This window comes from Hemitrygon akajei, chromosome 5 (assembly GCF_048418815.1).
Source record: "Hemitrygon akajei chromosome 5, sHemAka1.3, whole genome shotgun sequence".
Classification (NCBI taxonomy): domain Eukaryota; kingdom Metazoa; phylum Chordata; class Chondrichthyes; order Myliobatiformes; family Dasyatidae; genus Hemitrygon; species Hemitrygon akajei.
Window position 1 is genome coordinate 12,166,220 of NC_133128.1, and position 23,029 is coordinate 12,189,248.

Genomic DNA, 23,029 nt, shown 5'->3' on the forward strand with positions numbered 1-23,029 from the left:
TCCCCTCTCTCATTGGAACGTACCTTTGCAGAACCCCACGCAAATATCCCCTGAACATTTGCCACATTTCTGCCCTACATTTCCCTGAGAACATCTGTTCCCAATTTATGCTTCCAAGTTCCTGCCTGATAGCCTCATATTTCCCCTTACTTCCAATTAAGTGCTTTCCTAACTTGTGTGTTCCCATCCCTCTCCAATGCAATAGTAGAGGAGATAGAGTTCAAAGTAAATGTATTATCAAAGTACATATGTTATCACATACAACCCTGAGATTCATTTTCTTTCACAATAACTCCAACAAATCACAATAGAATCAATTGAAGACTGCGCCCAACAAGACAAACACCACTGTGCAAAAGAAAACAAACTGTGCAAATACAAAAAGAGAAAAAAGTAATTTAAAAAAATATCAAGAACCTGAGATGAAGTGAAACCAAAAGTTTTGCATGTACAGCTGTACTTGTACCACCAGTCCATGGGTTGTGGGAACAGGTCAGTGATGGGGTGAGGGAAGTTATCCCCTCTGGTTCAGGAGCCTGATGGTTGAGGGATAACAATTTCCTGAATCTGGTGATGTGAGTCCTGAGACTTCTGTACGTCCTTCCTGATGGCAGCAGTGAGAAAAGGGCATGGCCTTGGGTGGTGGGGGTCCTGGATGATGATTGCTGCTTTCCTGTGACGATGCTCTGTACAGATGTGTCTAATGATGGGGAGGGCTTTACCTGTGATGGTGTGGGCCATAACCATTACTTTCTGTAAGCTTTTAAGCAAGATTATCTGAATAAACCAAATGAAGGGGAAAATGTCGTCTTATCTATACAAGCCTGAAAGTCCCAGGTTCACTCCCAAATTCAGGCTGATGGATGCTGTCTTTGGGGTACCTAACTGATTTAAAAAATACCTGGGTTAAAAAATGTGTACTCCTGACTGGGTGGGGTCAGGATTGGTTCTCTATTATTCTCCAAAGATGAACTTCTGGTTCCAGTGCAACACACAGCATGCTGCAGGAACTCAACAAGTCAGGCGGCATCTATGGAGGATGATGTTTCGGCTGGAGACCCTTCATCAGTGTTAAGCCTTTTGCATACAGAATGTCCACTGTGCAATAGGGAGCTGCTGATGACTGAACCTTGCAAAGTCCTGGTTCTGTGGATTAAGGAAGAGGAAATTAGAAGGAGTATGTAGAAGCCTAATTAAATTTATAGAGATACATTACGGAACAAGCTCTTCCAGCCAACAAGCTGCAACACCCCCCCCCCCCCCCCACCTCCCCCGGCAACCCACCTATTCACAGAACAGTTTACAATCACCAATTCACTTGTTCTCCAGTATGTCTTTGGACTGCAGTAGGAAACTGGAGCATCCCAAGGAAACCCATATGGTCACGGGGAGAATGGACAGGCAACACTGGAAATGAACTCTGAACTCAGATTCTACAAGCTGGAATAGCGTCACACTGACCACTACACTACTGTGGTGCCCCAAATATCAAATATAACAAAAACACTTAAATTTAGCCCCACTTTAAAGCGAAAATGGTAACCATGGCAGAGCCCAATGAATAATTAAAATCCTTTTAAATGAATATTAAGCAAAATTAATAGATTACCAAATGGGGGGGGGGGGGGGGGGGAACAATGGCTTCTGCCAGGTCTTTAAATCACTAAATACCTAGCTTCCATAAGTACCTTGATGCATTCCTTGGATTGCAAAAATGGATCACTAGTACTTTATTATACGTCTGTTCGTGTTGAACGTGGCTTCACACCAATAGCAACAGAGTAGCGCAGCGCCAGCGATCAGGGTTCAGTTCCCTCCTCTGTCTTTAAGGAATTTGTATGTTCTTCCCGTGACCATGTGTATTCCTTCGGGTGCTCCAGTATCCTCCAACATTCCAGAGACGTATGGGTTAGTGTTAGTGAGTTGTGAGCATGCTCACTGGAAGTATGCCAACACCTGCGGGCTGCCTCCAGCACATTCTCAAATTGTTTTGGTTGTTGTTGCAAACGAGACTTTTCACTGTATTTTCAATGCACACATCACAAATAAAGCTCATCTGGTTTTTAATGTGACAGAATACTAAGTGCAGCTGACATTTTAAATATAGATAAATATATTAAATTTTTCACAAGACAAATGAGCTGAATTTTTCATGACTGTAATTTGTATGTTAAATTTGCAATGCTTTTATTGCTTAGTATTTTGAAACATCACCTTGCCATCGTGCGGATGACTATTAGCTCTGATGAGATACTAATAGTTGCCTGCGGCATTGACACGCATTCTATACTCAAGGCTGAAGTGTTGAAAACAATTCTGCTTTGAATTTAGCAGTGCTGTACTAAGAAAGATCTCAATGGGGAGATTGCCGCAGTGAGCTTGTTGCATTTCCCTTTGCAATTACGATATTGTGAGTGTCTTTAGAAGAATATCTTGTTGTAGATCAAAAATCCCAAACCCATGAGGTTTTCTTTCTAATTTAACATCATGAACAGACTCCAACCTGGATGTTTTTCTAAAGATCTACTCTTTGGGATCAGAAAGTCACTGTTCACAGATTACATGTAGCTATGTCAACGCAAAATTCAAAGTAAATTTATTATCAAAGCACACATATGTCTCCATATGCAGTACTACCTGGAGATTATTGTTGCAAGCTTTCATAGTAGATACAAAGAAACACAACAGGATCAATGAAAAACTGCACCCAAGCAAAGACAGACAGCCAGTGTGTAAAAGACGACAAACAGCGCAAATACAAAAAGGCAAAAAAAAATTATAAATAAATAAGTAATACTGGGAACATGGGTTACAGAGTCCTTTAAAGTACGTCCATAGATTGTGGTATCAGTTCACAGTTGAGGTGAGTGAAGTTACCCCCTCTGGTTCAGCAGTCTGATGCTTGAAGGGTAATAACTGTTCCTGAACCTGATGTGGGACCTCAGGCAGTGAGGAGAGACCGTGGCCTGAATGGTAGGGTCCTTGATGATTGCTATTGCTTTCTTGTGGCAGTGCTCCAAGTAAATGCGCACAATTGGTGGGAGGGCTTTTTATGTGATGGACAGGGCCATATCCACTACTTTTCGTGGGCTTTTCTGCTGACTAGTCAGAAAGCAGAGTGATACTTGTAAAGGCCAATCAATACTGAATTTACTGCCCTGCAAAGATATTTAGTGATATTGGAAAAAATGAATAACCCTCAAGCCAAACTCTCTCATTTGGATATAGGAGCAGAATTAGGCTATTTGGCCCATCAAGTCTGTTCCATTTCATCATGGCTGATCCATTTTTCCTCTCAGCCCCGATCTGCCTTCTCCCTGTATCCTCTCCTGCCCTGACCAATCAAGAATCTATCAGCCTTTTCCTTAAATATGAGTAAAGATTTGGCCTCCACAGCCACCTGTGGTAACAAGTTCTGATTTCACCACTCTCTGGCTAAAGAAATTCCTCATCTCAGCATTATAGTAAATCCATCTTTCTTCATATAGCTTTCACTCAGATTTCAGTAAATTTTTTATAGTTAACTAAGTACTTCCAAAGTAGGTTTGTCATTGTATACTTAGGCAGAGAAATATAAGCAGTTTGTGCATAACGGTAAAGACAGAAATTGGTCAAAATACTTAGCAGATAAGGCAGAGTTTGTGGAGAGAAGAACTGGATTAACATTTTGATGATCTTTCATTAGGAATGTGAAGTTAAAAATGTTGCAAGGAAAGGTGTAAGGCTTCCTGAAGAAGGGTCTCAGCCAAAAACGTTGATTGTTTATTCATTGCCATATATATTGGCTGACCTGTTGAGATCCCCCAGAATTTTGTGTGTTGCTTGTCTTTATTAGTTGAGGCATTGAGTAGTATGAGTCAGGAAGTTATGTTGCAGCTTTATAAAGCTCTGGCTAGACTGCATCTGAAAAATTGCACTCAGTTCTGGTCACTTTATAGGAAGGTGGGGAGAGTGTAGAAGAGGTTTACCAAGACACTGCCTGGATTACAGGGCATGTGCTATAATGAGGGGTTGGACAAACGGGCTGTTCTCTCCGGAGTGACAGGTTGAGAGGACACCTGATAGAAGCCTATAACATTTTGAGAGGCGCAGATAAAGTAGACAGTGGTTATCTATCCCAGGGTCGAAATGTTTAATAGTAGAGGCCATGCATGTAGGGTGAAAAGGAAACATTTCAAAGGAAATGTGCAGGGTGAACATTTTGGTCAACGGTGATGGGTGCCTGGACTGCACTGCCAGGAGTGGTGGTGGGGGCAGATATAATAGAAAAGCTCATAGATAGAGAATTGAATTGGCAGAGAATGGAGGGGTATGATTCCAGTAGGATTGGACATCATTAATTTAGCAGAATGGTGGGGAGAAGAAAAGGGAAGGTGGAAGCCAGGTGAGATTGAAAGGCGTAATGGTGTTGTCAGTGTTGCAACACTTTACAGCACCAACAATCAGTAATGGGGTTCATGTTCCATCGCTGTGTGTAAGGGTCCTCTGGTTTCCTCTCACATTCCAAAGATTCATGTGTGGGTTAAGATTAATGAGTTACGGGCTTGCTCTGTTGCCGCCAGAAACATGGCGATACTCGTGGGCCGCCACCAGTACATCCTCAGACTGTGATTGCTGTTGACAGAAACAACACATTGTCACTGTACATGTGACAAATGAATCTAATCTCTTATCTTTAAGGAGGAAGGAAAACTGCTGAAAATGTGGTGTTAGTGCTTTAAATAGTTGAATGGGTGTTGAGTTCTGAGGTTCATAATATAGCAGGTTAGATGAGGTTCTGCTCAAGCTTATATTGGAGCGGTGTAGGAGGCCAAAGGCAAGCCAGATTGGAACTGGGCCTTTGTTAAAGTGACGGGCAAAGGGTGCTCAGGATTACCCTTGCAGACAGAACAGAGATATCTTACGAAGTAAACATCCCATCTATGATTGGCTTTTGCAAATGAAGAGCAATCCACATTATGAGTGCCAAATACAGTCAACTAATTTGGAAGTAGTACAAACAAATTTGCTGCTCTCTGGTGCATTTTTTTGTTCTTATCCCAGTCAGTGATGTCAAGCCTAATGTCAGTATTTCTGACTATACATCCTCAGCAGCAATTTTCAGCCAGAACCATCAGCACATCTCTTTCAGTGTCCTGGCCTTCCTCTTCATTCCCTCCACACTCCATCAGGAAGAACGTACAGGAGCCTCAACTCACACCACCAGGTTCAGGAACAGTTACTACTTCTCAACCATCAGGCTGCTGAACTAAAGGGGAAAACTTCACTCAATTTCACTTGCCCCATCACTGAAATGTTCCCACAATCTATGGACTCACTTTCAAGGTCTCTTCATGTCATGTTCTCCATATTTATTGCTTGCTTGCTTGCTTATTTATTTATTTATTTATTTATTTATATTATTTCTTGTTTTTATATTTGCACAGTTTGCTGTCTTCTGCCCTCTGGTTGAACGCCCTAGTAGGGCGATCTTTCATTGATTCTGTTATGTTATGGTTATTATTTTATAGAATTATTGAATATGCCCTCTAGAAAATGAATCTCAGGGTTGTATATGGTGACATAAATGTACTTTGATAATAAAATGTGCTTTGTAATTTGAACTTTGAACTTCCTCTTCATTCCCTCCACACTTCCTCCTCACTCCTTTCTCCCCCACCCACTTCTGTACAAGTTGTCTTCTAACTTTTCCCAGTTTTGATGAAAGATCAATCATAAATGCTCTGTATCCAGCAGAACTTAGCATCTCATCTGATAGCATAGCAGTTAGCAGCACTAATAAGCATGGTTCAATTCCTGCCGCTGTCTGTAAGAAGTTTCTACATTGTCTGTGTGACCGTGTGGGTTTCCTCCGAGTGCTCTGGATTCCTACCGCATTCCAAAAATCTATGGGTTAGGGTTAGTAAATTGTGGGCTTGCTATGTTGGCATGGGAAGCTCAAGTTGCTGTATTGGTGACATTCGCGACGCTGCCCCCAGCACATATTTGAATTGTGTTGGTCATTGACACAAATAACACTGAATGTTTCGATCTACCTGTGACAAATTAAGCCAATCTAATCTTTCGAGACACTACATCTCGGCTATGCAGTACTGCGTCTTTTCTGAGATATAGTGTCAGCAGGATGATGTATGGGACTCCAATGCTTCCAAATCATTGACATGGTGAACATCCAGTATTTATTTTCCACTCTGATCTTGCATTTGTTTTCCAAGGGATTAATTCTTATCTTGACACTTCTGATAAGTGAACAATTCTACGATGCACACCTTTGGGTTTGAATGTCATCTTCACAATGAGCATCAACAAGTAGCTGCAGACTGCAATTGTAATGATATTGTGTGCCACGTACAAAGCACATGTTCCAGCGAATTGCCTCTGACTAATAGTGGGAACTGGGAGCCCCAACTTGTTATCAGATCTTATTCAGAGGCAGGGTACTGTTGAACCCTGTTATTACTGGAAAATTCACTGAACAATTCCATGCTCAGTATGTAAGTGATTTTATAAAAAATACAAGTAAGAATAAGGAAGTCAAACTGCAAGAAAAATACAAGGGGAATAATGATTCTACACCCCAATCTAACAGTGCTCTAACTTGCTGCTGACCAAGAATCACCCTTGTTTTTAACATAGAGCCTTCAGCTAACTGATCTTCCTTTGAAAGCAGTAAACAGTTGGTTTATTAATACACTGGGAGAGTTCACCCTATCACACAAATCTCATGTGATTTTTTTAAATCTTTCTTTCCACAAGCTGTTTTCCTATAATCCGGGTAGAGATTGCAACAGTAGCAGCTTCCATTTTTATAGCTGCCTAACATTACAGTATCATTCAAGGTGTTCCACAGTTTCTATATTTCTGTCACACAGAAGGAAGCTATTTGGCCCACTGAGTCTGCAGTGGGGCTTCAGACATTCCATTCCCCTACCGATTTTCCTTGTAATCTACGTATTTTCCTCGTATTTTGCCACCCATCTGCACTTGTGCCAGGGTCTCTACCAAAGGAGGTGTAAGGCTCTCCACTCTGCTAGCTTGCAGGTCATCCTTGGGCAGGTGTAGCACCTGTTTAATCCCTGACCAGGATCACGTGAAGCCATGGCAGCAGGTGGTGGATGGTGGTATGAGCAGCTGGTACATAGCTCAAGTCCTGGTTATGTGACCTTGGATACCAAGCAGACAATCTCTGAAGTGTGTTGATAATGGCTGGGGTCACTCGTCCTGTAAAGACACGGCCCAGAAGAAGGCAATGGCAAACCATGTCTGTAGGAAAACTTGCCAAGTACAACCATAGTCATTGGACCACGATCACCCACGTCATACGACACGGCACATAATAAACGCACATCTACACTAGGGATTTATTTATTTAAAGATATAGCACAGAACAGGGCCTTATAGCCCAACGAACTGCACCACCTAACAGTCCACCTACTTTAACCCTAGCTTAATCATGGGACAATTTACAATGAGCAAGTAACCTACTAACCCATACAACTTTGGACTGTGGGAGGAAACCCCGGAGCACCCGGATGAAACCCACACGTTCATGGAAGGAGCATACAAACTCCTTGAAGATGACGTCAGAAATGAGTTCTGAACGCAGGAGTCCCGGGCTGTAATAGCATCGTGCTAACCACCCTAGAAGTTTGCAATGGCCAATTAGCCTATAAATCCACAAGTTTATGGGATATGAGAGGAAACCAGAACACTCTTGAAGTCTCAGTGTCACAAGGAAAAATAAAAATATTAAATTGTAGCAAACTCCACACCAGAAGTTGGGTTGATGGAATTATGGGATAGCAGTCCAGCTATGTCACTGCACTATTTAGCAAAATTACTGTGCAATCTCAGATCCTGGGGTCAGTGTCCAAAAACCTGGACTTTTAGAATTCCTTAAGGAAGCAAATGAGGCAGAGAGATTGGGAAGAGATTTCAGTGCTCAGAAATCTGGCAGATTAAATCTGAGGCGGAGCATAGGGGAAGTCATTCCAGGTGATAAAATCCCTGAAAGCACCAGAGCAAGAGGAGATTGAAGAATAATGTCACTGATATGGGAAAAAAAGATTTTTTTTAAAAAAGAGGCATTGCTTAAAGTCCTGTTGAAATCCAAAAGTGATCTTGGGCAGAGGACAGACAACAAAACTTTGGATGGCCTCCACTCTACCGGAAGTAGATTCTGGCATCTTTCCCTTTGCTTTCCAGTTCTAATGAAAGGTCTCAGCCCAAAACACCAATAGTTTATTCCCCTCCATAGGTGCTGCCTTTCCTGCTGAGTTTGTGTGTGTGTGTTGTTTCCACTGGATCTAAAAGCAAGGGAGGTTGGGGTTTGGGTCAGTCAAATCTATGTGCATTTGGTGAGATGAAGACAGAGTAAGGCAGTATTAGTGGCAGTGGAAATAGCCAGTCATTGTGATACGCTGGGTCATTTTAGAAACCCTTAGATAGGTGCATCATCAACAGCGTCATCATCATTATGTGCCGTATCCTATAGTGTGGGTAATCATGGTCTCATGACCATGGTTGTTCTTGGCAAATTTTTCTACAGAAGTGGTTTGCCATTGCCATCTACTGGGCAGTGTCTTTACAAGAAAGCTATTATCCCAGCCATTATCAATACTCCTCAGAGATTGTCTGCCTGACGTCAGTGGTTGTATAACCAGGACTTGTGATATGCACCAGCAGCTCAAACAACCATCCACCAGCTGCTCCCATGATGACCCTGATCGGGGGATGCTAACCAGATGCTACCCCTTGCTGAAGAGTGACCTGCAGGCTAGCAGAGGGAAGGAGCACCTTGCACCTCCTTTGGTAGAGACGTATCTCCATCCTGCCACCCAAGATAGGCACATGGATGATAGAAAAATTGAGGGCAATGTAGGAGAGAAGGGCTGGATTGATTTTAGAATAGGTTAAAATGTTGGCACTGCGATGACTGTGAGCAAAACCACTGGAGAGTCGCAGCTGGGTAGATGAATGGAAAAGAGTACAGTCCATGAGGGTCTCGGCCTGAATGTTGACTGCACTCTTTTCCATAGATGCTTCCTGGCCTGCTGAGTTCCTCCAGCATCTTGTGTGTGTTGCTTGGATTTCCAGCATCTTCAGATTTTCTCTTGTTTGTGGGTATATATAATGGTCTTTATTTGGGAGACAGAGAGCTAAGTCACTCAGGAGAGAGAGAGAGAGACACTCCCCAACCCAATGGTACGCCATGTTTTTATATGTTAAAGAACAAAGGTAACAGGACAGTTTCTATAGTTACAATGTATTTATCATGTTTCTTTTGAGTTACATGTAATTTTTTTAATGCTTCGGTCTTCCCACCAACACACCCAAACTGAATGTTAATTACGGTGGTCTCTGAGTCGTATTCATGCATTCATGATTGCATTCATGCCTATGCAGTAATCTCAAGAGTGAATTAACATTAGAGACATAAGAAATAGGAGCAGGAGTAAAGCATCTGACTGTCAAGCCTGCTCCGCCGCTCAGTAAGATCATGGCTGATCTGGCCATGGACTCATCTCCACCTATCTGCCTCCCCCCCCCCCCCCCCCCATAAACGCTTAATTGTCTTACTATGCAAAAATCTATCCGATCTTTCTCTTAAATATATTTACTGAGGCAGCCTCCACTGCTTTATTGGACAGAGAATTCCACAGATTCACCACTCTCTGGGAAAAGCTGTTCCTCCTCATCTCCATCCTAAATCTACTCCCCCGAATCTATGTCCCCTCGTTCTAGTCTCACCTATCAGTGGAAGCAATTTTCCTGCCTGCCTCTATCTTATCTATCCCTTTCATAATTTTATATGTTTCTATAAGATCTCCTCTCGTTCTTCTGAATTCCAGCAAGTACAGTCCCAGGCGACTCAATCTCTCCTCATAGTTTAACCCCCTCATCTATGGAATCAATCTCCTCTGCACCACCTCCAAAGCCAGTAAATCCTTCTTCAAGTAGGAGACCAGAACTGCACACAGTACTCCAGATGCTGCCTCGCCAATACCCTGTACACTTACAGCATAACCTCCCTGCTCTTTAATTCAGTCCCTCTCAATCCCTCTATCAATGAAGGCCAACATCCCATTTGCCTTTCTGATAGCCCACAGCACCTGCAAACCAACCTTTTGTGATTAATGCACAAGCACTCCCAAGTCCCTCTGTACAGCAGCATGCCGCAATTTTTTTACCATTTAAATAATAATCTGCTCTTTTATTTTCCCTTCCAAAGTAGATGACCTCTCATTTACCAACATTGTACTCCATCTGCCAGACCCTTGCCCCATTCACTTAACCTATCTATATCTCTCTGCAGACTCTCCGTATCTTCTGCACAATTTGCTTTTTCACTTGATTTAGTATCATCAGCAAAATTAGATGCACTGCACTCGATCCCTTCTTCCGGATTGTTAATGTATATAGTGAACTGTTGCGGCCCCAGCCTACGGCTCACCACTCACCACAGATTGCCAACCAGAGTAACACCCATGTATCCTAACTCTCTGCTTTCTATTAGTTAATCAATCCTCTATCCATGCTAATATATCACTCCCAACTCTATGCATTCTTATCTTATAGATAAGTCTTTTATGTGGCACCTTATTGAAGTAAATGATGTCCATCTGTTCCCCTCTATCCACTGTGCTCATCATATCCTCAAAGAACTCCAGTAATTGGATGTTATCTGGTCTGCAATTTACACTAAAATGCAACTCCATGAAGACCATAGTTCCAAGCTGCATGTTAAATTCAATCTACAATCCATATTTGGATCAGAAGGTTGTTTGCTGTTGAAATTAATATTTGCTATATTGCATCTCGAAAATACACCCTGACAACACAACGTTGTGAGCCAAAGGGCCTGTTCTGTGCTACATTGTTCTATATTTTAGCTTGAAATTAAAGAAGGATAAAACTCTTGCATACAGATGGTATTGTTGAGTCATTGCTGTTTCACCATTCCAAAAACGTGATTTGTGTTACTACAGACGAACTGCTACAGAAGGAGCGGAACTACATGGATGACATGATGGCAAACTCAGTCAGCGACACGCGAATTAGCTATGGCAACGACGCCTTGGTCCCCTCCCTTTCCGAGACAAAAACAACAATAGAACTTCTTCCGGATGACGGGGAGTTCAGTCTGGATGACCTTCAACCTCCACACCCTTTTGTCATTGACTCCATCCCTGCCAACACAGAGAATGAAGGTAATGGGAGTTGGAACTCAAAGCTACGGGAGATCATAATTATTAGCAGAAATATCATGTTCCAGGTTGTTAGTCTGAGGTGATGTGCTTTATAATTTTGCTGGAATAATGTATCTGTGACTTTGCATTTAAAATGTTTTACTTATTTAACTGCATACATTTCGTATTAGTAGAAAATAACATCTAATATCATAATTAAACCACTGACAGCCGGAGGGAAATAGTTGTTTTGTTCCACTCTAATTGAGTAGCAGTAAACTGGATAACAATTTCCTTTGGTGTTGAAAGAACGATTCTAATTACTCATCTCTTTCGACCTTCAGGAAATATAGCATAATATTAATTTTATGAAAATATTATCTGAATCTGGCACATGTTTCTTCATTTGCCTTAGTGCTTTGTATCTTTTTTTAAAATTTCTCTGCAGGTCAATATAGGAGCCATCTTTTCTGTATGTGGCCCAAAGCATATTTCTTACTCCTTCCCCTCTTCCCTCAGGAACCATTTAGAAACTGAAGTTCACAATTGTAGACTTGACTTGAGCATGAGTGGGCAAAGGCCACTTGATCAGGAGTCCTGAATCATTTCTTTCTCCACTTCCCTGTTCCATTCTGGAAGGGCTATGTCTAATTATAGTCCTTCAGCCAAGCTCAGCCAGCCAAAATAATGCTCCAGCTTCCACCCACAGTCCAAGGATGTACTGGTTAGTAGACTAATTGGTCTTGTAGATCGTCCTGTGATTAGGCAAGGGTTAAGTTGCTGGGTGGCGTGGCTTAGTTACCAGAAGGGCCTGTTCCGTGCTGTATCTCTAAAATAAAATAAAAATAACAACAAAATAGATCTGCATTCTTCCAGTTCTGGCCTCCCAGTCATTCCCATATTTGGTCACTTGTTGGGATTGCCAAAGCCCAAAACTCTGGAATTCCTTTCCATAAAAGTGGAAGCAACTGAAGAAAGCATGTCTTATTCTCACTGTATCCACATATTTTTATTCCCTGCTTGTTTCGCACTCCCTCATCGAATATGCAGTTCTGTTTTATCTCTGCTGGCAAAATGGAAATGATGTCCTGGTTTGCAGGATATGTTGAATTGAGTTAAATTGAATAGATTTAATCTACCTGTGTGTCTAACTGCAACAAACACTGATTGAAAGGCTACAGAGACAAGGTGAAGGGACCTACAGTGAAAAAGTGCTGCTTAAAACTTAAACCTAATTATTATTAACTGTGTGATCTGCAGCCCAGCCCTTTCTGCTCTAATAAACATAATTAGGTCCTGAAAATTTGATTACCCGTGTAATACTTCGTCGTTTTAATAATTATCAATTGCTCATTTAAACATGCTAAACCCAGTGAAATTCACCGTGAAAGAAAGCAGTTATCTAATTCAGTAAGTTTTAAAAGAAATAAAATATTTTTAGCAGTTAAACGTAAGAGTGAGTGGCAGTATTTTTGACTGATCTTTTCCCTCTGGTGTTCAAGTGCAACTCAGACTGATGGAGTTGAAGTCCACTTTAAGGATTATTCAAAGGCCGTCATTGGAGAAATTTAATCCAATTCCTGGAGCTTTAGAAAGTGAAAAGATCTGCAGATGCTGAAAAACTAAAACAGAAACAGAAAAAGCCAGAAATATCCAGCACGTCAGGCCACTCCTGTGGGGAGAGGGTCAATATTTGAAGTTGAATCAGCTGGGTTTTGTCTGAGTGTTAATATTCAGATTCATTTATTTTTAACACATGTATGTCAAAACAAATACCGTATGTCATTTCCATTAATAACCAACCTAGGGATGTGCTCTGAGTAGCCTGCAAGTGTCACCACACATCCCAGCACCAACAATCTTAGATTTAAAACAGTGATCAGAGCATATTTGGATGAAGGTGGTGCCATAACTGACCCGTGTGCAGATAAGACCATAAGACATTGGAACAGAATTAGGCCATCCAGCCCATCGAGTTTACTCTGCCATTTCATCACGGGTGATTTATTATCCCTCTCATCCCCTTTCTCCTGTCTTCTCCCTGCACCCCTTGACACCCTTATACATCAAGAACCTATCAACCTCTGCTTTAACTATACCCAATAACTTGGCCATCACAGCTGTCAGTGGCAGTAAATTCCACAGACTTGCCATCTAAAGAAATCCCTCATTTCTGTTCTAAAGGGGTATCCTTGTATTCTGAGGCTATGTCCTCTGGTCCTAAATTCCCCCACTATAGGAAATATCTCCACTTCCACTGTATCTAGACCTTTCATATTCGATAGGTAGACTGAGGGTGGATTAGAAGTCTCTGCAATTGATTATACAAACAGTGAGCCAAGTAAAGCTCATTCTGTAATATAAATTTCTACATCCCAGTGGTGACTCAGTCTGGCATTAAATGTTCAAATAGCAAGAGAACAGATATGGAAATGAATGCAAGGATTTACAATCTCAACGTGACAATGTGTTTGGAAGCGTGCATGTTGTTGAGGGATAAAAGAGGGAGGCTTTACTCTGCATGAACTGGACTGTGTCACTGAAGCTGGCACTGTCTTAAATGGGAGGTACTGTAGATTGTTTTAATCGAAATCTGGTCAAAGACAAAGTAAATTTTGTATCAAAGTACATGTATGTTACCACATACAACCTTGAGATTCATTTTCTTGCAGGCAGTTAGAGGAAAATAAAGAAATGTAATAGAATTTGTGAGAGAAAAAAACTCATGATTTGGGACGTAGTGGTTAGCATAACACCATTGCATGCCAGTGACCAGGGTTCAATTCCTACCACTGTCTGTAAGGAGTTTGTACGTCCTCCCCATGATCACATGGATTTCTTCCAGGTACTCCAGTTTCCTCCCATAGTTCAAGGATGTACAGGTTAGTTGGTCACATTGGCATGTTGTGTGGTGCAAACTCATTGGGCCAGAAGACCCTGTTACTGGGCTAAAGTAAAATATCTGTTAAATAAAAAAAATATATACAAAGACTAACAAACAACCAATTGCAAAAGAAGACAAATTGTGCAAAAAATAAATAATACTGAGAGCATGAGTTGTAAAGTCCTTGAGCGAACATTTAAGGGCAAACACAAAACTACCAGATGATATCAATACCCATCTGCTCAATCCCTGCTACCAGCTCCCTTCACCTTAAGCTCAGAAAAAAAATAGAAGCAAATGAATTTATCCCCTTTGTAGTAATAAGGAGTCCAGGCAGTTTTTTCCAAACTTTTTCCCATTTCTTTTGGTAGTTATCCTTTGAATGGCAGGGATCTCAATCCTCATTCTATTCTGTGTAATTAGATTACATAATTCACCAGTTCAGAGTAAAAGCTTCTAACTGAAATTCTCATCAAAACACATTTTTCTCTATATATAATAAAGCAGAAAATTTTGGGAACACACAGAAGGTCAGGCAGCATCTTTGAAGGGAGAATCAGCTAATGTTTCTGGTCAAAAACTCATCATCAGAACTGAGAAAGATTCAAAATTTTTAAATGTCATTTCCAGTAAACATGTAAAGAAGAATGAAATAATTGTTATTCCAGATCCGATGCAGCACCAAAAGAAAAACAAAAAATATATATACATAAGACAACCTGTATACATAGATTGATTATAAAGTGGGAGGGATAAAGTCCATAAAGTGATGCTAGGCACAGGAGTGTCTGTACATAAGGTGACACTGATAGGAAATGATAAAGTGGAATGTGGAGGGGTGGGTGTTGATCAGCATTGCTGCTTAGGGAAAGTGTGTGTTTTTCTTTTTGAGTCTGGTGATCCTGATGTGAATAAAGGATAAGTTTAAATTGAACAGAAGGGGATATTGCAAATGAAAATTAGCTTTCACTTTATAATTCTCTTTCCCAGTTCTGATGAAGGATCTCAGGCTTGAAATATTAACAGTTCCTCTCCTCACAGATGCAGCCTGACTTGCTGAGTGTTACCAGCACTTTTCCCCTGTTTTTATTTCAGAATTTTTTTCCTGTTTTTATTTCAGATTTCCAGCATCTGTAGATTTCTTCATTCTGTTTCAAGGAACATGTTTTTTCTCATGTTGCCTTTACGTGGCCCCAGACTTTCATTCCCTCATAATTATCATAGGTCCTCACCAAAGTGATTGCACTCTTCCATTCCACTTGAAGGCATCGTTCAGCAGCAGTGCAGTGCCGCAGTGTGTAAGGGTTGGCAGCTGGCTGTGATAATGCAAGGCATTTGCAAGGTGCTGGCACAGCATCACACAGTCATTGAAAAGGGCCACCAAATGCTGATGCTTGCTTTTGGCCAGAAAAGCACAGTTTATTTTCCCCTAAGAGAATGCACGGTTTAACACAGAAGGGAGTTTAAAGGTGATAATTCTGTGGAGGGTTAAGAGTACAAGCAGACGGCAGTGTTTTCCAGAAACAATGGTGTCTTCAATGCTTATCCAGTCTAAGCCGCTCGCAAAGCTCAGCATCTTTCACAACATAATGGAAGGTGAAGATTGTGCTGGTGATATATTAATTATCATGTGGGTTGCTAGGAGGTGCTGTCCTTCTCGAGATGAAAGTGTCTCCTCGGCCCTCCAATTCTTCTGCTTACCTAGCCCAGAACATTCTGCAGACCTTGCAGTCAATATTCTTGAATTCTACTTATTTTTAAAATGTTACCCTGTTTATATGTTTTATTTCAGCTTGGCCAATTCACCCTAAACACAAGTAGCTCATCCTCACTTAAACCTAGAGCACGACGGCCCTATGGCCCATCCAGTCCCTGGCGAACTGCTGTTTAGTCTAGTCCCATCAACCCGCACCAGGATTTGGCCCTCCATTCCCCTCCCAACTACGTACTTATCCAAATTTAAATATTGCAGTCAAACCTGCATCCACCGCTTCCGCTGGCAGCTCATTCCACATTCACACTCTTGAGTTTAAGTGAGGATGAGCTACTTGCATTTATTTTTCTTTTTATCTAGAGATATAGCACAGTAACAGGCCTTTCAGGCCCAACAAACCCAATTAACCTACTAACCTGTACGTCTTTGGAATGTGGGAGGAAACCGGAGTATGCGGGGGAATCCCACGTCATCACGGGGATTGTTGTGACTCTGAACAAAGTCACTGGAGAGACTCTGAAGCTGGTGATATAGAAGTCTTCATTCAGCTAAACAAGCAAGCATCATACTCAAGGCACTCTTGGAAGAGGCCTCCTGACCTAATATTACATCACATTTTATATGTTAAAGAACAAAAGTAACAACAAGACAATTTCCACAGTTACAATGCATTCATAATGCTTCCTTTGAGTTGTACATAATTTCAAACACCTCCAGATCTTCACAGCAACACACCCAAAATGAATGTTAATCTCCCCCCTCTCTCTCTACCTGCATCCATGCAGATGCAGACATCTCAGGTGAATGGGCTGCAATCAATTGCAGTCTGCAACTCCGTGAAGACCACTGTTCTGAGCTGCATTTTAAATTCTATCTACAGCCCACATTCAGATCTGAAAACATTTGCTGTTAAGATTATCTGCTGTTAAAATTAATATTTGCCATATTGCATATCTCCAGAATACACTTTTTTAGGGATATTGTACAAATTCCTTACAGCAGCAGTGGGAATTGTACCTGGATCATTGGAGCTGTAATAGTGTTCAGCAACCCCCAAATCATGAGTTTGATTTTAATTTTTAATGCTCTCATTGAGCTTTTATATATAAGCTCCTGTGGACTACAATAGTGAAGTTTTATAATTGCAACTACCAGCTAGCTTTAAACCAAGAGACAAATAAGCAATAAATACTTAAGAGATAAACATTTTTCTATTAGTAATAAACAAGGGTTCACGTTTAGCTGAACTGTGTGGTTCATGTTTTTCCTTTGGATTACAAAGGCATGTGAGAGGGTAACAGTAAAGCAGGTACAGTTCTGGCCGCACCACCATTCCACCTGTTTGGATTGTCAGAGACTTTTGACTTGTGATTATTGGAAAGACTTTGAATCAGAATCAGGTTTACTATCACCAGCATATGCAGTGAAATGTGTTGTTATGCAGCAGCAGTACATTGCAATACATAATAATAAAATACTCTACATTAATATATTTTATATATATATTTAATTAAATAAGTAGTGAGGTAGTGTTCATGGGTTCATGGTGCATTCAAAAATCTGATGGCAGAGGGGAAGAAGCTGTTTCTAAAACGCTAAGTGTGTGCTTTCAGGCTCCTGTACCTCCTCCCCACTGGTAGCGATGAGAAGAGGGCATGCCCTGGGTGATGGGGTCCTTAATGATGGATACCGCTCATGCTTCCTTTTGTTGCTGCTAATTTGTCTCCCTCGCCAGTTGCTGATTTTTTTTTTCTTGCTCTTTTGTTTCTATTTCTCAATAACCATGCCCAGTTGAACCAGTTGACGCACGGCCAGCACCAGACAGAGGACTTACCACTCGACCAGGTATCCATTGGCTTCGCTTTTGACTAATTCTGTGTGGTTTATCAGAATACTTTCTCCCTTGGTTCTACTGCATAGTCTGCTCTTAACAAGAAGGACGAAATGCCCAATTAAGTTGGAAGGCATTCTTGGTAAGGGAGTAATCAGGCAAAAAGAGGGTCATCTATGGGTCTTTTTTTGGATTTCTGCATCCCTTGCCCTTGCCCACTCTTGCACCCTCCCGTTTGAACACTGCTTAACTTGACAACGTTTTCTCCTTCTCGGCCTTGGAACTGAGGTCGCTCGTAGCGTCCATCAGTTGATAGTAGCTTGGCATAGAACTTGACCACCCGATCTGTATCAGGTATTCTTCAGGGAAAAGTATCCTCATTGGCTCTGTGTTATACTCAGGTTCTGGGCTCACTGGCATTAAGACAGAGGAAATCGCTGAGGTAAAGATGGAAACTGAATTCCAGCAGGACTCTGGGTACGAGGTACATCATCAGAAGCTGGTGAGTAAGCCTATCACATGGATGTTAGTGGAATATTTATAAGATATTACAAGTAATGTAACAAGTTTTAAGGGATACCAGCTTAATCCTGAAAATTGTCAGTGCAACGCAGCAGGCAAACGTTTCCATTTTATGGGTCGTGCGCATTCTATTCTCTTTAAGGCCTTAAGACATAGGAGCAGAATTAGGCCATTTGGTCCATAGAGTCCACTCTGCCATTCTATCATGGCTGATTTATTATCCCTCTCAATCCCATTCTCCTGCCTTTTCCCTGTAACCTTTGACACCCTTACTAATCAAGAACCTGTCAACCTCGACTTAAAACGTACTCAGTGACTTGGCCCCCACAGCCATCCATGGCAATACATTCCACAGATTCACCACCCTGTGGCTAAAGAAATTCATCCTCATCTCTGTTATAGAGGGGCACCCTTCTATTCTGAGACTGTGCCCTCTGGTCCTGGACTCCCCCACTGTAGGAAACATCCTCTCCATGTCCACTCTGTCTAGGCCTTATCTCCATTATGGGTATTACCCAGCCACAGTGTCACTTGTGGCTCTAGACGTATTGACGTGAGACTCCAGTACCCTGCTTCTAATCCCTGTTCTTTGCTTTCTTCAACGATGTGATCTAGAGATTTGAGAAATTGTAGTTTCAACTTCAGGTCTATTTTATCCTTGTAGTAGATGAATTCTTAGACAGGACATCAACTCAGTCAGTTAATTACATATGCAGATTAACGAGGAAGCTATGCCAGTGTCAAGGAGAGTGTTTTGATGGATGATGTACCACAGTGGACATCGTAATTTGTGAAGCTTGATGTTCGAGCCACTGAACCTGAACACACTGTTCTTGCTGTTCCGTAGAGGCGCTGCAGTAACTTGAAATATCTTCTCTACCAGCTCCAGCGCTGCTGTAAAAACACCAAGTCATTGAATGCTGCAGCGCAGAAACAGGCCCTTTGGCCCATTTAGCCCATGCTTTACAGTTATTCTGCTTAGTCTCAGACCTGCACCTGAACCTCCCATCCATCTACTAATCTAAATTTCTATTAAGTGTTCAACAATGAAACACACATTCTCCACTTCTGATGGCAGCTCATTCCACACTCTCACATCCTCTGCGTGAAGAAGTTCCCCCTCAGCTTCCCCTTGAACATTTCCCCTTTCACCCTTTGACCTGTAGTTCTAGTCTCACCCAACCTCAGTGGTAAAAGCCTGCCTGCATTTGCCCTGTGTATACCCTTCATAATTTTGTATACTTGAAGTCTCCTTACATTGTAATGTAGACGTACATAATTCTCTGACACCATCGCTGTTATGGTGGGAATAGCGATTCCTCACACTCTTTCCATGCATTCTAGTCAGTATTGCTGAAGTAAAGATAGAAACTGAATTAATTTAAATACCATTTAAATCTTTAAAAACCCACTTAAATTCCCTCTGCCATTTTGACAATTGAAGTTTCCTAATCCCATGGTAATGTTGAGCGTGACATCTCTTTTCCACCTTTAACTCCAGCCCACTCACTCCAAGTCCAGGCTATGGGAACCTTTATCGAGCCTGTCTCGGTGGGGCAGGTGGAACAGGGATTGTTTTAGTCCTATTTAGGCCACCTCCATCACCTCCTTTTCTTTGCATTAAAAATTCATGCTTCCCGCTTACACACAGAACTTGAAAATTCCTTCACTTTTACCAATTTTCAACTTGCTCCCATTTTCCTGTGGTCCTTTTCTGTCTTTTCTCTATATTGACTTCTCTATCACAAGATCACTAGCAACCAGCAAATCCAGATTCCCATGACTGTTGTGATTACACCTCCAGCTCCCCGCAATTCATTGAACGTCGAACATTACTGCAAGGTACAGGTCCTGCGGCCCACAATACTATGCTGTCTTTTTACCCTACTCTAAGATCAATCTAACCTTTCCTTACCACGTAGTGCTCCATTTTATTACCATCCATGTGCCTATCTAAGAGTTTTAAATGTCCCTGATGCTGTATATCTGCCTCTACCACCACCCCTGGCAGTGCATTCTACACACCCACCACTCTGTGTAAAAAAAACACACACACACAACAACAACAATTTGCCTCCAATTACCTTAAAATTGTGCCCCTTGTATTAACCATTTCCACCTGGGGAAAAGTCTTTGTTTGTCCACTAGATCAGTGGGTATTATCACTTTGTACACCCCTCACCCTCCTTTGTTCCAAAGGGAAAAGCCCTAACTCACTCAACCCATCCACAAAAGGCAAACTCTCTAATCCAGTTGACATCCTGGCAAATTCTATAACGTTTACACATCCTTCCTACAATGAGATGACCAGAATTGAGCACAATATTCCAAGTGTGGTCTATTAGAGCTGCAACATTACCTCATGGCTCTTGAACCTATTTCCCCAATGAAAGCCAACAACCCTATCAACTTGCACAGCAATCTTGAGGGATCTGTGGATGCAAGGCCCAAGATCCCTCTGTTCCTCCATACTGCTAAGAATCCTGTCATTAACCATGTATTCTACCTTCAAATTTGACCTTCCAAAGGGAATTATTTCACACCTTACCAGGTTGAATTCCATCTGCCACTACTCAGCCCAGCTCTGCATCCTATCAGTGTCTAGTTATAACCCTCGGCAAACTCTATCCACAGTGCCACCAACCTTCAGGTCATCTGCAAACTTACTGACATACCCTTCCACTTCCTCATCCATTTATAAACTCACAAAGAGCATGGTTCCCGGAACAGATCCCTGTGGAACACCTGACATCTCCCCTATGACAAACTACACTGCCCACAGCAACACCGACGTACTGCCAAGAACTCAGAATGGGTATGATTGCACGCCTTTTACTTAAGACCTACGTATGCTAATATAATTGATGCAAATAGGAATAAGTGTAATCTGGTTATTGTGTCAATTAAAATTATTTTGGAAGAATGCCCTTTTCAATGTCATCCTAATTATCTATCACACATAGTTGGGCGTGTCTTCTAGTTCACATTGCTTTTCATTTAGAGTACTTTCCCCTTTAGAAAAATAATATACCTCTGCCTGTCTACGTTATAGTAATTGAATTTCTAGGCAGTGTTCAGAAATATTTGCAGATGCACATTACTTTTCAAATAAATCACGGTCATGTGGTTTTGTGAAATGTCACAACAATTCTCAAAGGATTAAGTACCTTGTATGTTTGATGCTTAATGAACACAGACGAGCAGCTGTTGTGCTAATGATATAAAGGGCTGCATTTTAAGTACAAACAGGGATTATAAAATCCTATGCTCTCTGCAAAGTGCGACACCAAGCTTTCTCTGACTACGGTAAGTCACGGTCTGGTGAACGTTCTGCGGGAAGTGTTGGTGTCGGAGTTATATTTATGTGCTTCTTTGTAGGTGTTTTTCCCAGAGGACGTTGGATCAAATAAAGGAGCTATCATTGGTCTCATGGTTGGAGGTGTTGTCATAGCAACGGTGATTGTCATCACTCTGGTGATGCTGAAAAAGAAGCAGTATACATCTATCCATCATGGGGTTGTTGAGGTAAGCAATTAATCAGCCACTTAAATCCAGATAAGCACTGAGAGCTGGCTTGCCTTTAATTTTTCTAACTCTTTCCCCAGTCGCACCCCCCCACCATCACAGTTTTGATTTATCACTGACCTATCATTCTGTCTCGTGCTGGATCTAGTGAACATTTTTCTTGTGCACCGGGCAGGTGATTTGTTCTGGCAATTTCCATCACTCACAGCAGCTTAGAAGTCGTCACTGTATTCGGGGCCGTCGACGTGAGACTGCCGTGCAGGGTTAGCAAACAGCTCCATGTGGATTGAGTGTGGAAATTAGTTACAGACTGCCACCCTCACAGTCATTTTCCCCCTTTATGCCTGAGTCTTACGGCAGGGGTCATCCATGAAGCGAGTGATAAACAGGAGAGAGATTCTGGAAATCCACAGTAACACACACAAAATGCTTATTAACTCAGTAGCTCAGGCAGTATCTATGGAAATGAATTAAGAGTCAACGGTTCAGTCTGAGATCTTTCCCAGTCCTGATGAAGAGGCTCAACCTGAAATGTTCAAAGTAAATTTATTATCAAGGTACATATATATTATCGTATACAACACTGAGATTCGTTTTCTTGTAGGCATTCACAGTAAATACAAACAAATGGAGAAAAATAATTAATGGGCAATAAGTATCAAGAACATGAGATGAAGTGTTCTTGAAAGTGAGTCCATTGGTTGTGGGAACAGTTTATTGCTGTGGTGAGTGAAGTTATCTCCTTTGTTGATGGGCCTGATCGTTGGAGGGATAATACTGTTCCTGAACCTGATGATGTGGGTCCTGAGGCCTCCTTCCTAATGGCAGCAGTGAGAAGAGAGCATGGCCTAGATGGTAGGTTCTTTGATGATGGACAACACGAATTCACTACTGCACACTCGTGTTGCCTTTGAATTCACTACTGCGAAGCCTCTTCCAGTGATGCCTACACTGAAGAAGTTCAGATCTTCTCTCTGACGGGAGTTCAGTGAGAGCCTCTCTCTCTCCTCCCAACCTACTATTTCTTCGGCCCTGAAACTTTTGGACCACACGCTAACCCAGACCCGGTATTATAATCACACATCCTTCCTTGGTGCGTGTCTCGCAACCAACTAACTCCAAGCCTCCCAATTTGGACCTTCGGAGGATCACTCCTGATGAAGGGTTTCGGCCCAAAACCTCGACACTACCTCCTCCCATAGATGCTGTCTGGCCTGCTGAGTTCTGCCAGCATTTCGTGTTTTTTATCTTTGATGATGAATGCTGCTTTCCTGCGACAGCACTCCACATAGATAGATGTACTCAAAGGTGGGGAGGGCTTTACCCATGACGGGCTGGGCTGTATCCACTACTTTTTGTAGGAT

At 41.8% G+C, this 23,029-nt stretch overlaps 1 protein-coding gene across 4 annotated transcripts in view; it reads left to right on the top strand.

Moving 5' to 3' along the window:
* appa (amyloid beta (A4) precursor protein a) overlaps positions 1–23,029 on the top strand; it is a 197,616-nt gene that overhangs the window by 169,888 nt on the left and 4,699 nt on the right. For 2 of the 4 annotated variants that reach the window (XM_073044837.1, XM_073044839.1), the window contains 4 exons: positions 10,989–11,210; positions 17,579–17,632; positions 18,020–18,120; positions 21,519–21,665. In XM_073044837.1, the coding sequence (XP_072900938.1) occupies positions 10,989–11,210; positions 17,579–17,632; positions 18,020–18,120; positions 21,519–21,665 (524 nt within the window). The remainder of the gene's footprint in view (positions 1–10,988; positions 11,211–17,578; positions 17,633–18,019; positions 18,121–21,518; positions 21,666–23,029) is intronic. The other 2 variants (XM_073044838.1, XM_073044836.1) reach the window with 1 other exon arrangement.